Genomic DNA, 17,617 nt, shown 5'->3' with positions numbered 1-17,617 from the left:
AGTTACTTGGTTGTCGAAGAAAAACAAAGCAAGCCAATAATTTAGTTTAAATCAAATAATAACTAATATATGATGTTATAATTACTAATCACTGATTGTTAGATTTTGAACTAACCTTTATTCGAATTTTCGAGAATAACACTGTACAAAAGAATAATTGTTTTGATCAATTTTCAATTTCCATTCAATAAAAAAACGCTTTTGAATGCAAATTTGGTTAGATTATTCGGATAAATGTAAATAGTCTGAATTTTTAAGATAAATGATGCCACATTAAGATAAATGATGCCCCCCACCACAAAATTTGAGCCCCAAATCATGGTTTGTTATCATGATCGCGAGGCCTGTACATTATGTGACTGTAAGCTGGAGGAAATAATGCTATTTTTGTTTTGATTGTTACTATTTTTTTCTTGTGTCATGTTTTCAAATAAGAAGTGATTACATTGTCTGATGTAAGTATTTTGCATTGTCTAACCTGGAGCAATTCCCGGACCTAACGCCAAGTCAATTTCAGTACTGGGCAAGTCTAATTCCAAGTCTTATTTCATTACTGATTCAGAGCTATGATCATGTCACTTTTTACACTTGGCAGTCTAAATCCAAGTCTGGGCTGAGACTTGGCAAGTCTAATCCAAGTCTGATTTAAGACTTGGCAATTCTTAATCCAAGTCTGATTTAAGACTTGGCAATTCTTAATCCAAGTCTGATTTAAGACTTGGCAATTCTTAATCCAAGTCTGATTTAAGACTTGGCAATTCTTAATCCAAGTCTGATTTAAGACTTGGCAATTCTTAATCCAAGTCTCGGCTAGCCGAAAAAATCGCCTAAAATAGCCGGGAAAACGTCAAAAATAGCAGAAAAAAACGTCAAAAATAGCCAAAAAAAACGTCAAAAATAGCCGGGAAAACGTCAAAAATAGCAGAAAAAAACGTCAAAAATAGCCAAAAAAAACGTCAAAAATAGCCGGGAAAACGTCAAAAATAGCCAAAAAAAACGTCAAAAATAGCCGAAAAAAACGTCAAAAATAGCCGAAAAAAACGTCAAAAATAGCCGGGAAAACGTCAAAAATAGCCGAAAAAAACGTCAAAAATAGCCGAAAAAAACGTCAAAAATAGCCGAAAAAAACGTCAAAAATAGCCGGGAAAACGTCAAAAATAGCCGAAAAAAACGTCAAAAATAGCCGAAAAAAACGTCAAAAATAGCCGAAAAAAACGTCAAAAATAGCCGGGAAAACGTCAAAAATAGCCGAAAAAAACGTCAAAAATAGCCGAAAAAAACGTCAAAAATAGCCGAAAAAAACGTCAAAAATAGCCGAAAAAAACGTCAAAAATAGCCGGGAAAACGTCAAAAATAGCAGAAAAAAGTGCCTAAAATAGCCGGGGAAACGTCAAAAATAGCCGAAAAAAACGTCAAAAATAGCCGGGAAAACGTCAAAAATAGCCGAAAAAAACGTCAAAAATAGCCGAAAAAACCGTCAAAAATAGCAGAAAAAAGTGCCTAAAATAGCCGGGGAAACGTCAAAAATAGCCGAAAAAAACGTCAAAAATAGCCGGGAAAACGTCAAAAATAGCCGAAAAAAACGTCAAAAATAGCCGAAAAAACCGTCAAAAATAGCAGAAAAAAGTGCCTAAAATAGCCGGGGAAACGTCAAAAACGCCTCAACTTAGTCTAAAAGCTCAGAGAAAATCATGGTCCGTCAACACTCAATTGGCCGCAAGCGACCAAAAAAATACAAAAACACCGACAAAATCAAAGAAACTTATGGGCATCGTATTCGAGATATAAAGGCATCAGAGTTGATTTTTTTTCCTTTTTGACCCAGAGCAAGAAACATTGATTTTTGTAAGGCAAGTAAAAGTTTGAATGGTCGGTTTTGGGTAAAAAGGAAAAAAAATCAACTAAAGAAGAACAAAAAAAGAACATAGAGGCATCGTATTTGAGATATAGAGGCATCAGAGTTGATTTTTTTTCGTTTTTGACCCAGAGCAAGAAACATTGACTTTTGTAAGGCGAGTAAAGTATGAATGGTCGGTTTTTGGGTCAAAACGAAAAAAAATCAACTAAAGAAGAAGAAGAAAAAGAAAAAAGAGGCATCGTATTCAATATACAAAGGCATCAGAACTATTGTTTTTTGTTTTCGACCCAGAGCAAGAAGCATTGATTTTTCAAGGCAAGTAAAGAAAAATCTTCTGTTCGCAGAACCTTCTTTCGAAAATATCTTCTTTTCGCAAAATCGATCGCAAATACCTTCATTTCGTAAAATCGATTAGAACCGCCTTGAAATGAGCTTTATAACCATATATATGACTCTTAATTTGAGTCAGTAGTTCGCGAAAAACCGGCCTGCGAGTAGAAGGCAAGTTGACCCAGGTCGACCCATGTTACCTTGCGCTCGTTCATTTTTTTTTGAGTGAAATTAGTACGCAACTAGTTGAGACCTATTAAATTAGTTAGCACACATGAGTTGTGTGTGGGGGGTGTCATGTTGGGATGTTGGGGGTGTTGATGTGGGGGGGGGGTTGATGTGGTGATGGGGTTGGGGTTTGATGGAGCTCCATATCCAGACAAAGCACCTCGCGCTCGATCATTAATATCTCCGCGAAAATGATACCAATCAAGCTCGCACATATATTGTTTGTTAGAGCAGATAATAGGCTTACTCATATCAAAAAATCATCCAGATCGAATCACTCAATAAAAAGTTATTAACGATGGCCCATCGGGCATACCTCAGATTTTCGGGTGTCACAACGCCAGATCTTTAATAACTCCATCAATTTTGGGTCAAATTAAACGGGACATAGCTCATTGAGACCGTTATTATCTACGCTTTAAAACTATATATGGCACATTAAATTTGGATCACTGGTTGATGAGAAATTAGGTACTGAGCACCGCCTAAATCGACCTACCTACACACGAGGTACCTCGAGCTCGATCATTAATATCTCCGCGAAAATGATACCAATCAAGCTCGCACATATATTGTTTGTTAGAGCAGATAATAGGCTTACTCATATCAAAAAATCATCCAGATCGGATCACTCAATAAAAAGTTATTAACGATGGGCCATCGGGCATACCTCAGATTTTCGGGTGTCACAACGCCAGATCTTTAATAACTCCATCAATTTTGGGTCAAATTAAACGGGACATAGCTCATTGAGACCGTTATTATCTAAGCTTTAAAACTATATATGGCACATTAAATTTGGATCACTGGTTGATGAGAAATTAGGTACTGAGCACCGCCTAAATCGACCTACCTACACACGAGGTACCTCGAGCTCGATCATTAATATCTCCGCGAAAATGATACCAATCAAGCTCGCACATATATTGTTTGTTAGAGCAGATAATAGGCTTACTCATATCAAAAAATCATCCAGATCGGATCACTCAATAAAAAGTTATTAACGATGGGCCATCGGGCATACCTCAGATTTTCGGGTGTCACAACGCCAGATCTTTAATAACTCCATCAATTTTGGGTCAAATTAAACGGGACATAGCTCATTGAGACCGTTATTATCTAAGCTTTAAAACTATATATGGCACATTAAATTTGGATCACTGGTTGATGAGAAATTAGGTACTGAGCACCGCCTAAATCGACCTACCTACACACGAGGTACCTCGAGCTCGATCATTAATATCTCCGCGAAAATGATACCAACCAAGCTCGCACATATATTGTTTGTTAGAGCAGATAATAGGCTTACTCATATCAAAAAATCATCCAGATCGGATCACTCAATAAAAAGTTATTAACGATGGGCCATCGGGCATACCTCAGATTTTCGGGTGTCACAACGCCAGATCTTTAATAACTCCATCAATTTTGGGTCAAATTAAACGGGACATAGCTCATTGAGACCGTTATTATCTAAGCTTTAAAACTATATATGGCACAATAAATTTGGATCACTGGTTGATGAGAAATTAGGTACTGAGCACCGCCTAAATCGACCTACCTACACACGAGGTACCTCGAGCTCGATCATTAATATCTCCGCGAAAATGATACCAATCAAGCTCGCACATATATTGTTTGTTAGAGCAGATAATAGGCTTACTCATATCAAAAAATCATCCAGATCGGATCACTCAATAAAAAGTTATTAACGATGGGCCATCGGGCATACCTCAGATTTTCGGGTGTCACAACGCCAGATCTTTAATAACTCCATCAATTTTGGGTCAAATTAAACGGGACATAGCTCATTGAGACCGTTATTATCTAAGCTTTAAAACTATATATGGCACATTAAATTTGGATCACTGGTTGATGAGAAATTAGGTACTGAGCACTGTGTAATTTGACAACAAAATATAGCCGAAATGCCCGTATGCCAGCCAATATGCCAACCAATATGCCACCAAAATATACCGTGGTATGCCCATGGCATGCCTGGTATGCCCATAATACATTGCTAAACTAACAGAGGGCAGGATTGGCTCTTCTGACAATCTGTACATCGGCACTGCCATATGCCCATTTTCGTCCCCATTTTGACCATTTCGTGGCAGACCATTTTGACCATTCCCACTACTATCGAGCAGGTTTCCACGACTTTGTAAAACTGGGCCCCTTGACAGCATGGGAACCGTCACAGTCTTCTTCATAACTTTGCCTCGATTCGAATACCCAGACATTTCAAGATCTGAAATATATATATGTTGATTTTCGGCTAAAATTCGGCTCCAAACGGCTGAAAAATGGCTGAAAAACGGTTGAAAACGGCCCAGAAACACCTGAAAACGGACCAATTCGGTCCCATTTGACCTTCCGGGGTCCCCTGGCATCAGTTGGCACCAGTTGGCATCAGTTTTTGGGGGCCCCGATAAAATGCATAAAGAGTAATGCAAAAATCGTGGCACGTTGCGAAATTTTTTTGAATTCGAAAATTTCACTCGAAATTTTTTGAAAAGTTGGTTTTGACTTGGGAATCAACTTCCAAGTGTTATCCAAGTCTTGGTTAAGACTTGGCAGACTTGTAAGACTTGTATTTAGACTTGCCCAGTACTGGAAACCTAAATAAGACTTGGATTTAGACTTGCCTAGTACTGATATAGACTTGGAGTTCGGTCCGGGTTAGTACAGAAATCTTCCAAAATAGAAAAAGGTGGCAATTTTTGACAATGCGTACTTTGGATACTCGTGTCACCTCATTTTCTCATCTTATATCCAATACAGTCAGGCAGACACGCCTCAAATTAATTATTTTTAGGATTATCAGTCAGATATTGAGGACTACTCGTTTTACCCGAAAATTGAGGCCGCCCTAAGATCTCTCAAAATGAGCTTCACTTTTGTCAACTCCATTCTACTCATTATTCTTATCAAACCTTTCTCTGAACCTATTATTGTCAAATGGAATTGGATTCAAAAGCAGTTTGGGAGGAGTAGCGAAACAAACAAATAGATGAATTGGAATTCGTAAGGAATTGAAAAAGTCCTCAATTACCTACCCTTCAATCTGTTGAATAGCTCTATCCTTCGCTCGCCTTCTCTTTGGTCAATTTTTGAAATTAAGGCACTATCACCTTTTTTACACAGAATTTGAGAACAAGAGAATTTTCTCATGATCATATAAATAGGATAATAAGTTCTAAGAATTTGGAGTTAAATAAATCATAGTTCTTTCAGTTTAAATCAAACACTATATTGTTCCTCAGCCGCAAATTCAGCGCTCGATCAGAATCCAATGTACGGGATTTAATAACTCGTCGTCCTCAATTCAGCTTATGGACTGTTTGGTGTCCTCATTGCTTGAGTCAGCTTTCCAACAAAAAATCTACTCCAGTTTAGTCAACATAGTCAGGAGATCAAGTACAAGCTCGTTTTTCATATGATGCTTTTTCAACTTCGTAAATTTTTATACTGGAAGATCTCCCAAATGATTTTTATAACATATCAGTGAGGGCATCCATCTTCTTATCAGATCTAATAAAACGATAATCAGATCTGGCCGGATAGAAACTCCTCTAATCATAACGCACCCGGAAAAAGTTCTTCTGGCCAAATCTTATCTGATAAAAATTCCACGACCACATGGATTAATAAATCAAAGAATGTCGGAATCCGAGCGCCCAGGTGAAATCAGAACAAAATTATTCCATACTCCTGAACGCACCCCCTCTCCTATGCGTTGGGACATGTTTGTGATCCAACAAGGTTGCTTCAAAGTTCAGACCTCGACTTATGAAAAGACCATGCGAAATGCCATCTGAAAAGATCATGCTCGACTCAAACAGTCAATGAAAAGACATTAGCTGATCGTTCAACTAGACTTTGGCTTCGCCCAAATTTTTGATGCTGGACTTTAGCTCAACTCAAATAAGATGCTCGACTTTAGCTTATTGACCTAAAATGTTCACCCTGGACCCAAAATATTTACATTTGGGCTCAAAATCGGCTAGTGCTTATAGCGTAGTCAACGGGTTTAACCGTTGTATTTTTAGACCCCAATCTTGCTGCTCAAACCCCAAAGCAAGAATTCAATTGAATTCTATAGTAACACGGCAATTCTAGATAATTTCGAAGAACAATTGAAGTCTAACGTGCTATATTAACGGTAAGCTGTTGTAATTTTGTTATCGAAACGGGATTTGATTAAACATATTTAAAAATTTCAGTTTTGAGTCATTTACTTTTAGGACAGCAGTTTCAATAACTAATCGTCAGTTGGTGTGCCTTGATATTTAGGTCACTTTTTTATTTTGGTCAGGTTCGAAGAATAAAGTCGATTAAATTTTTTACCGTAGATTTTTACAACCGTAAGATAAGGAATTATGTCAGATAAAATTTAAAATTTTTTTCTGAGAAAACTTTGAGGAAAATGTCAAAAGAAGCAAGAAAAAATTAGCTTTCAAATGAAATAAAAAAACTACTTTCTGTTTAAACTGATTTCAGTTTTTTCCTAATAAATTCAAAAATGGCTTGAATGGTAGCGCAGTGGTTAGTACGGGTGGCCATGAATCGAGAGTTTAGTGGTTCGCATCCCAGTGGGGTCAAAGATTTTTTGCACCCATAAAGAAAAATTAATCTAGACTAAAGACCATGAATTAAATTGCCTCGCCTGTCGTTCAAGAGCAATTCTTCCGACATTTGTCGTTTTATGTTATAAACGTCTGTGGACAAGAGTGGCAGTAGGTGAAACCAGTTCAAATTCGCTCTGAATTAGAAATAATCACATTTATTCACAACTCTTAAATTACATTTATTCACAACTCTTAACTTTTGGCAATTGTAATTAAATGTGACAGAATTTGTCTCTATTATCCACATTTAACTAACGCCACATTTATTCATAGTTAACGTCAGAAAATTCCTCGTTTGTATTGTAAACAAATTGCAGTATCTATGATCGAACAGTATCTAAATTCTGAATCTAGTTCAGAGAAGTTTTCAGTAGTTTTGCAGATTGGAATGAAAGTCGAATTGCCAAATCAGCTTTTTTCCGATATGCAAAACTACCTAAGACTTCTGAACTAAACAAAATATAGGAAAGGCTGGTCCGGACTCAGGCAATTTAATTCATGGTCTTTAGTCTCGATCCATGTCCACCCGCACTAACAACTGCGCTACGAGTCACATAATTTTTCTATGCTGCAACCGATTTTATATTAGCAACTTCGGAGCACTAGAGATCACTCAAAAATAATGAACGAAAGCGTGAAAAAGTCACTTGAGAAGTCAAAGAATGTTCTAGAAGCAAAGCGCAATATTGTCGAGCGAAAAATTTGCATAAAAAAGGACACGCACGTTTACAATAATTGCTATGAACTTCGTTCAAGAGCAATTAAAAAGAATAATCGGACCATAATATATATTATGAGTAAATCCTCTGAATTGTTACATTAAGTCTTTATCACTGCAGAAGTTTGCGAGATTCTAAGTTTGCAAAATCTTTCAAGTTTTTCAAAAAAAAATTGGAAACTTATTGTTTGGCATTTAAAAAGCAAGTTTATAGTGCTGTTGAAATTCTTTTTTAACAGAATTACCGGACAGATATATCAATACATAATTATACTGCAAATTTAAAACTTTCTAAATATACAAACATAACATTTATTGAACTAATTTACAAATATTGTACAGTTTAGTCATTAATTGTGCAATACTCCTACAAAAATGAAAGTGTGTTTTCTAGCATACTTTTTGCTGTCATGTGATTGTTAGCTGTTATACTCTGAACCAAAGTTGGTTTGCTTTGCATTTGAAGGTTTGCCATTAGCTGGAATTTTTCGGCCGCCAGTGATTCCGAATTTACAAGTCTGTCTAAAACGTGCAACTCCTCGGCAAAAGTGCTGACTGGATTTGCGGTTGAGGGTAAAAGTCCAAAAGGGTTCGATCCTCCGAATGCCAGTTGGTTTAGCTGGCGCCTGATGTTAGATTCGAGATGGGCCTTTTCAATTCTCTTGTCTTTGGCGCGTCTGTTTTGGTACCAGATCTTGATTTGGTTCTCAGAGAGACCCAAAAGATCTGCAAGTTCGAATCTTCGGCTTCTGAAAATGAAATAACATCTTTTACACAATCATTCCTTACATGGTCAAAAAATATCTTGTCTGTGAAATTATCAAAAACACTGATAATGATGCATAAGTAACAATTGTGGACATTCTAGACGAGATAACTATTCGTGCTACGAGATCTTTGAAGATGTCTATTCTTTATCTTACAAAAATCTCTTACAAAAAACGACAAAAATTTGTTACAAAGATTGGCTCTGCTCGGTTTTAGACGTAAGAAACAGTGGGTTTGATCGGTTTTCAACAAATGTTTTTTTTTTGTTAAATACTGATCGAACAGATATCACAGTTCTTGGCTAGAAATTTTTGTTTAAAAGCTTATATATAAAGCGATAAAAACTTCTCAAGCAGGTAAACAATGTCTCATAATGAGTTTGTGTGGTACCTGGTGATGTATTCGTTCATCTGGAACTCGAGTTCTAGTTTGATGGTCTGTTCTGCAGTGAAGGATGTCCTCTGTCTTCTAGAATTCAGTTCACGCTTGCTCTGCTGTTTTCTCTGCAAACTCACTGAAACAGACAAAATCATACTGCTACAATGATCGGAAAACAACATCGAGATGCAGTTGTTGATATTCGAAAATATTGCCAAAAAATGAAAAATAAAACAATCAACAAATATCAAACAATGATGAACAAATCCCAGTTGAGATACTTTCCGGGTCCCCCTTTTCCTCTTCCCCGCTACCCCCTACTACTTCCGTGGCATATCAAGGCCGCCAATCCCCACCCCGCCCCCTACATTCTGGCATCAAAATGGGGAGAGGACAGCACCACTGGTTTATGGATTCATCATAACGCGCCTTTCGAATATTATGTGAATCTAGATCCACAATTTCATCACATTGCTCGTCAAAATTAGCATTCCTGATTTTTCTTGCTTTGTGGATTCTGGTGTTTCTCAAATGATGCTGACTGAAACCCCTCCATGTGGCAACTTGACACAGTTATCCCGAAAGACTGACCGTGTTTACAGAACGCTCCAGGTGAATGCTCTGGACAATGCTATAATAATTTGCTCAATTACAGTTAAAACAAGAGTGGCATTTAAAACTTACGCAAGAAATTAGGATGTCGTTCTGGACTCAAACTGGATGTCATGTCCGGGTTACCACCAGTGCCGGTCTTTGAAGAGTTCCAAAGTAGTGACAAATGATGATCTGCAGTTGTTGGTGTAATCGGTTCACCATGACATGCAGTGTCTGTCAAATTTGGGCTCACATCACTGCCAACTGGGCTCAGTTTCTGGCATATTCCAGCGGGTCCAACTGCACTTACGGCTTCCATAAGGGCGTTCAAATTGGTGGCTAGGGCGGAACTTGCGCCTGGAATATTAATCCCAGAAAACTGCGATTGCAAATTTTTGGTCTCCTCTAATTGTATTAATTTGCTCACAATATTGTTCTGCATGTTATGGCCGAGAGGAGAGTTTGATTCTGATGGGCTGCGCGACTGTTCATCGTTTATAGTCATCCGGGAGGTCTGAATATTGTCGATTTGACCCGCTGAAGGACTTGAAAGAATGTCTTCAATTGACAAGAAGGATTTCTTACTCATTTTTAAAAAATATTTTGGAAAACTGTAATTTTTGTCAAAAATTTATAATTTGGATAAAAAATGCGATAGTAACTGGTCAGTTCTGATCAACGTTAAGAAATTGTTTTTGATTTGAATTGGATAAATGGATACTACTTATTCGTCTAAAAGTATGTTGCAAATGTTATTTGTCTGGATTTTCTAGTTCAGTCAATAAATCGATAAACGCAAGGTGAAAAACAAACAAAGTATAAGAATGATTAGATGGGATAATAATGTTTTATGATGACTATTATTGCATTGTTTGGGTATTTAGATGGGATTAATGGATAAAATCAGGTTAGATCAATTATCAGGGATCGATTGTTTATTTTGTCTTCTTTCAAACCTTGTCACTATAGTCAGACAGATAAGAAAATGTGAACATAATAATAAGTCACGCACAGGTGATGAAACAGTGATCATGAGTCTATAAATGAACAAATATCTATTTATTTAATGTTCATTTCAAGTCACACTTGATGGAACAACTTCCTAATCACGCCGCAGAAGTGAATAAAATATTGATCCCCCCTCTTCAAGGGAGTCGATTAAATAATAAAATAAACAATATTACTCCTCAGGTTTCAACTGAGTGTGTGTGTATATCGAAAATCAATCAAATTCGATGCAGTGTTTTATGAGCCCAATTAAGTGCGTTTTATATACTTCTCTTTTACGTCTGATCACAAAGTGAGGCAAAAAATCACAATCTTTGGATAATTTTCAACAGTTTTCAATTGAATTTTGTTAATTTAACACAATAGTGGAAGAGATAGATAGATAGGTTGTATAAGTGAGTGAGTATATTTGATAGAGTTGGGTGAAAAGAATGGGGGAGGGGAGAGGGGGAGGGGTGGGGGAAGTAAGAAATGAGGATAATTGCATAATGATGTTTTTATGGATTTGTGTTGATTTTGTTTGTATGTCAGTGTTGTTTATTTGGTAGGAGAATATAGACAATAAAATAACAATTCAACTTGTAGGAGAAGGCATATTAGACGAAACAAGGTCAATAAAATGTGCTTTTTATAAACATGAATGAAATAGATGAGCTACAAATTAACTTTTTATTGCATTTATCATTAATTGTGATTGCCTACAGCCCAGGTGTGTTTTGTGTCGAATTGATTGGCTTTATAGCTCAATCTCGTTTGAGTGAGTTCTATACTACTATAGGTGAGGAAAGAAATAGGGAAAAACAGGGAAAACGAGAAAAATATTGACAAAATCAGAAATAACACTCAACAAAATCATCATTATCATCAACAGAATCAGCTGCAAGAAAAATCTATTCCCATAACATCGAAAATGTATTTTAGATCTTTGCAGCAGCTTTCGGAAACGGTGATCTAAACTGTACAAAAATTGTTCTGATAAATTCGGATGAAAAAATACGAATTTTGATCAATAATTGGCCACAGCCAATCATGAAACTCAAACAAGAGTGATAGAACGAACAATCATATGCGTTCACACATCATGTTCCAGCCCCTCGGGTACCCAACAATTTATCGAGGTTGAAAACTCGGAGACATTATCCTAATTATTTATTCACAAATATGTCTCTGCACATAGTCCTGAGCTCAATACAAAAACAAATTGATCGACACTTACGAATGACACGTTAGGTCTTCTTTCCTTGGATTTGATTGTTGATTTTTTCATAATGACAAGAAAGAAACGCTGGAGAAGTTTTCCATTTTAATCTTCTTGTGTCTTGTGTTCACTATATTTCAACATCAACAGCTTATCTGAGAAGACTCAGTTTTTGGAGACAATTCCAGAAACAAGTCTGTCCCAAAAAAGTTTTCCCTTCTCCTATGAAAGAACGATTGACAATTAAACAAAATTGTTTTACACAATTGTATATTGAAAATTAATCTTAATCTTCATTCAGCGATCCAAAAAATTTACTTACTGAAATACGATAACAATTAATTTCCAAGGTTTAATAAAGCAGATTAAAAATATACGATGAACAAAAGTTGAAAGATTTTTTGATTCTTTTGGTAACAGAGTGCTTCTAGAAAGTAGTACAAAAACGCTCAATTTTTGTACTACTTGAACTGCGTGGTCGTATATTTGATCTGTGTAACAATATTATAATAGCAAAACAATTTAAAAAGTTGTCATGGAAGAATACAGAAAAAGAAACTCCATCTATATCAATAAATCAAATGAACTTAAAAACCACATAGAGGCTCGGGGGAATGTGCGTTTGCATATAAAGTTTTGACCCCGCTCATTCACATTTTTGGCATAAATGTCTACCAAATGAGGAACAGATAGAAAACACCCAAAAATTCAATCATTTTTCAAAAAAATGTGTATGAACAAAAAGATCGCCCCAACGAAAATAACTCAGTGGAGTAAGAAAAATGCCACATTAGATTGTTGAGGTCAGCCATTATTAGAAGAGCAAGTCAAGACGAACGAAAAACTCATACAACAATGACAACAAACGTTAATTATATCCAAAAACTTGTCCAATTAAAAAAAACGTATTAACAAGGGCAAAATAGCGTCGAATAAAACTGAAATTCAACGAAATAATTTGTACTTCGCTAGAAAAGATATTGGACAACTCCAAAAAAAGGCTCGGTAACAATAAGACAAAAAAGAACAAAAAAAACAACAAAGTTGAAAAAAATTGGCATAATTTTTTCAAGAACAATCAATTGCAAAGTAATGAAAACCATTAGATAGCAATTGAAAACATCCAACATCTTTATGATCACATACGCCTCTATAGGACGTCATCAATACCTGTCCTTATTCAGTTTTTTTATGCGGTTACAACAAAACAATAAATAGAGACAACAAACAAAAATTCAATTAAACTTGTCAGAAAACGAAAAAGCCGAAAAACTTAATTGGCCCTCTAAAATGAAATAAATAAAAAAGGGTGTCTATTCGTCTAAAGGAGGCGCTTGAGATCTGTAATTTATCCGAATATGTCTTACTCCTACAAAAAGAACGCCAAAAGTAGACAAAAGTCAAAAATTAATTTAATTTTGCGAAATACCCGTGTCGAAGCCAGTAAATTCTTAACTAATTCCATGAAAAAACAAAAGATACTTACACCTACACCTTCCCTCAACGATAATAATGTCATATGAGACTTCTAATTAACGGGACTAGGTAAAAAATAGACAAACAGAAATACGAAGTTAAAAACTCTCTTTTTAATTTTTGAAAACAATTGCTTTCAAAGACATGAAAGCCTTCGGCTATCTACTCAAATCCGAATATAGGCTCATTTTTTCCTATGAGACCTATCATTATCCAGGAAATTTCATACGACTAAAAATACAAAGTAAAAACGACAGTTAGGAACAAATGTAAAAAATCAATAAATAACTTCGAGAAAGTGGTGTCGAAGCTGTTGAAACTATACTCTATGACTTTCAAGACCTCTATATGTTCAATTGTGCCTCTTTGTGAACGCCATTAAGGTAGCATGTGAATTCTCAATACTGTGATAATGTGACAAACGAGAAAAAACTAGAAAAATGGGCCAATGCCTAAAAATAAAAAAAATATGGGAAATCTAGTAGTGCCAAAGCCAGAGAACTACACCTTCACGAGTAAAACCACAAAAAAGATTGAAATTTATTTCAATAAAAAAAGGAAGAAGAAGCATTATTTCTTTGCGGATACTAAGCTACAAGTTGACCAAATTAAGAGAAAAAAATTGGCAATGTTCAATAAGCCACTGTTTGTTTAAAAATCAAACACTTTTAAAAGTCAAAACGACCGTAATATTTCAAGTAATAAATCTTGGTAAAGTATTTTGGAATTGAACTGTTTAGGATGCCATTTGGGCCTGTCAACAGTGAGCTTTGATTTGAATTTTTCTTTTCTGCAATTAACCTAAAAAAGTTAGAAATTTTATTTAAAAAAAGCGACTGATTACAATCCGTTTTTTTTGAAATGTAACAGTCCAAGGTTGGACCAAAGCAAGCCTTGCTTTTGCTGTTCATCAATTAGGAACACTTATTTTTTTCGACTGTCATAAATCTAGATAAATTGTGAGATAAATATTTTTTAATAATGCTGAGTTTTTGATAATCATGGAATAAAATTAGCAAAAAACGGCAAAATTTTAACTCCTGACTACTCTCAATGGAAGTGTAAGTAGGACTAGCTTGCTTGGTAGTTCATAAAAATTTTTTAGTTGTTTTTGGATGTGTATTTCTGAAAAATTCAATCAAAGTGGACTGAAGAAGCTTATTTTTGGCAATTTTTGTTGAAGAAAAGCTCAATTTTGAAACATTTATCCAAAATTTTAGCCGAAAAACTAACTCAAAATAGTCAAAAAAAATTTTTCGTCTTTAATAATAAAATCAGCAGTACTATTGTTAGCAATTTGATAAAATTTCTGGCAAAAATCCCGGAAAATGTGAATAAAGATAACGCAAATCGGTCTAATATTCACAAAAAATTGAAACCACGATAACTCGCTCTAGAAACGAAATTCAAAAAAATCTCTTTAATCCACGTTTTACGCTAGACGGGCTTTTTAATGATACCACTCACAACTCTCTACGATGAATATATCAATCGGTCAAAATTGTCTGAACAAAAGAAAACCAGTTGAGTATATAGCTCCTCCCCCCTCAAGAGGGTTTGGAACAATAAAATGTCAACCAATATATTACGCGGGTCGATTGTGGACATAAGATTAAAGCATTTTATTTTTACTTATAGCTCTTATGATTTTTTGTCTTCTTTGACCAGTCTCTTCTCGGCTGTAATGAGGAAAAATTATTCACGTAGTTGAAATTAGTGGAAAAAAAAGGGATCCAGCCAACAGCAGAATTTGACCCTTTCTCCATACGCTAATCGCGCATGTCGAATCGGGTCAATATTTACTGCTTACCGGATCCCTTGTTTTTCCCACTACTATATATGAGCTCTATATTTGAAGAAAAATCAAAATAAAATCAAAATAAAATCAAAAAATCAAAGCAAAATTTACATTTCACTCTTAAAGAGTGATTCACTCTTATTCGGAGTGATCCCCCAGTAGAAAGATCGCTCTTTTTCGCTCTTAAAAAGTGAATCCCTCTTTTCTGATATTTTATTTTTTTATATATTTTTTATTTCAAATTATCTATACACTTCAATAAATTTATATTTTCTTTTACTTTTTCTATATTTATTCCATTATTAATAAGAAATGATACAAAATTATAATTTTTACACCAACAACTTTCCTCAGTTTGGCTAATAAGTAGCTCAGTTTGGTGCAGTTGCTAAGGAGGGTAATATAGAAATTAGAGATATATCATGGTGTGTGCCTATTATTAATCCTAGTAATGATAATAGAATTATTGTGCAAAAGGGTTTAAGTGAAAAGAATAATGTAGACGTTAGTTATCATGAAAGAAAGACATTTTATAAGAATGTACTCAATGCTACTAACTTCTTGTTTGATCTTGGTATGGAAAGTGGTATGGAAAGACCACAATATATAATAGTTGGTTTTGAAAATAATAATGTTAATGAACAAACTCATGATGCAAGTACATTAGATATAATGAATGTTACTGGAGGTTATTGTAAGATTGGTAGCTAGCTTTATCCTGAGGATAGAATGAATATAAATCATGGAACCAATAATTATAATGAGGCGTTTAAAGAGATTGTTAATTTTAATAATGATTATAATGGGCTACCACATAATATAAAGCCATATATAAATCATAGAACAATCAAAAGTAGTTATAGAATATATGTATTTGATATTAGATATCAAAGTGATCATATAGGACCACAACCAATACAACTTAATTTTAAATTTAGTGCTGCAGTTGCAGATGTTATATGTCATGCATTAGTATTAACTAGAAAGGTTATTAGTGTGAATAGTGATGGTAATAAGATGGTTGATATTATATCATAGACATAGTCTTAGTTATAATTAAAGTCTTAGTTACAATTAAAGTCATAGTTATAATTATAACTAAAATCATTGTAATTATTTCTTAATTGTCTTAACAAAACTCCTAGCATAAATAATATCTAATTTCTTTTTATTCTCTAGATATAGACCCTTAGCTTCAAGCTTAAACTTAGCCTTGGGTCTAACCTTAGGCTTAGGTTTAATAACAACAAAGGGTTATACTTTTTAACTTCCATTATTTTTTATTTATAGAAATGAGTCTTTTAAACAAGTTCAAAACTAATTCATATTGTGTTGGTGGCAGACATTATAGTGGTACTAATAATATAAGTGGAGCTATTACTTCAAAAGGTACTAAAATGTTAAAGGGTAATTGTGTTAAATGTGGAAGGAATAAGTCAATGACAGTGTCTGATGCAACAATAGAAGCAGAGGGATCGAAAGATTTCTTCAAAAGTGTTGGTAAAGCTACAGTTAGCTTTGGAAAGAAGGTTGCCAATAATCCAGTAAGAGCATTAGAAATAGCAAGTAATATAGGAAGTGCAGCTGCATCTAGAAACCGTAGAGCTGCTTTATCAGCCACAACCAATTTAATTAAATTTGCAACTACTGGTGAAGGTATAAAGGTAGTACAAAAAGGAAGAGGGTTATACTTAGGTACTAAGAAGAGATGTGATAATTATTTGATTATCATTATGATCATATTATGTTTATGATTATGTTTATGATTATGATTATATTATATTTATGATTATGATTATGATTATGATTATCATCATATTACATTTATGATTATGATTATTGATAAATTTTAATACTAATATTATTATTACTAAATACATTCTTATAACTAAACACTAACAATTTCAGTTTAAAAAAACATTCAGCTTGTTTTTCTTGTTCTTCTTATAATCCTCATATACCTTAACTAAATCATTATACTCATCATTATCTATTTTATTATCATTCATTGATTTAGTATATAGTCTATTAAACTTAACATTAAACTGTTTACTTAAAATATACATTTGTGAACACTTTATAATTTTATTTCTAATTTTAGTATTAATTGTTTTTGATAATGAACCACAAACAGTTGCTGTAGCAAAAGCTGTTGGTATAGAATAAACTAATCCTATACCTGTTAATGCAACTGATATTGATGTTGCAGTTGTTGCTATAGATGATAATACTATTTCTGTTATCTCAGCTACTTTAATATAATTTTTATATCTACTTAACTTCCTATTATAGTTATTAGTTTCAGTTTCATAATAATTTCTAATATCTTTTATAATGTTAATATTGTTGTTAAATTTATTATTAGCTTGAATCTTTTCGTTTATGTATTGTTCATTAACGGTTGACAGGTTGGGACATAGTAATCTCTCACTCATTGCTGTTGGGTTAGTCATGGTTTCGGTTATTTTAATTATTAAAATTTTTTTCTATTTCTTTCGTTATATCTTCTTGTTTAGAACCATAATGCTTCTCTAGACTTTCTTGTTCTTTATTATTAAGCAACGTACTTCTTAAAAGTATAGCAATTATATATTGTACTATTGTCCTTTTATTCTTTAAAAGTGCTTCATCT

At 34.3% G+C, this 17,617-nt stretch overlaps 2 protein-coding genes across 3 annotated transcripts in view; one reads left to right on the top strand and one right to left on the bottom strand.

The window, feature by feature from the left end:
* The window catches only part of LOC142352258 (epidermal retinol dehydrogenase 2-like), a 328,166-nt gene that overhangs the window by 213,445 nt on the left and 97,104 nt on the right, over positions 1 to 17,617 (top strand). The window lies entirely within an intron of this gene.
* LOC142351819 (uncharacterized) lies at positions 7,993 to 10,574 on the bottom strand. The gene is made up of 3 exons (XM_075404022.1): positions 9,596 to 10,574; positions 8,924 to 9,047; positions 7,993 to 8,514 (listed from the first exon to the last, which is right to left on the bottom strand). The coding sequence occupies exons 1-3, from the start codon at positions 10,092 to 10,094 to the stop codon at positions 8,133 to 8,135; spliced, it is 1,005 nt and encodes a 334-aa protein (XP_075260137.1). The 5' UTR covers positions 10,095 to 10,574; the 3' UTR covers positions 7,993 to 8,132.

This window comes from Convolutriloba macropyga, chromosome 13 (assembly GCF_964194025.1).
Source record: "Convolutriloba macropyga chromosome 13, txConMacr16.3, whole genome shotgun sequence".
In the NCBI taxonomy this organism is placed as follows: Eukaryota; Metazoa; Xenacoelomorpha; order Acoela; family Convolutidae; genus Convolutriloba; species Convolutriloba macropyga.
This window is presented reverse-complemented; position numbering and strand designations above follow the sequence as displayed.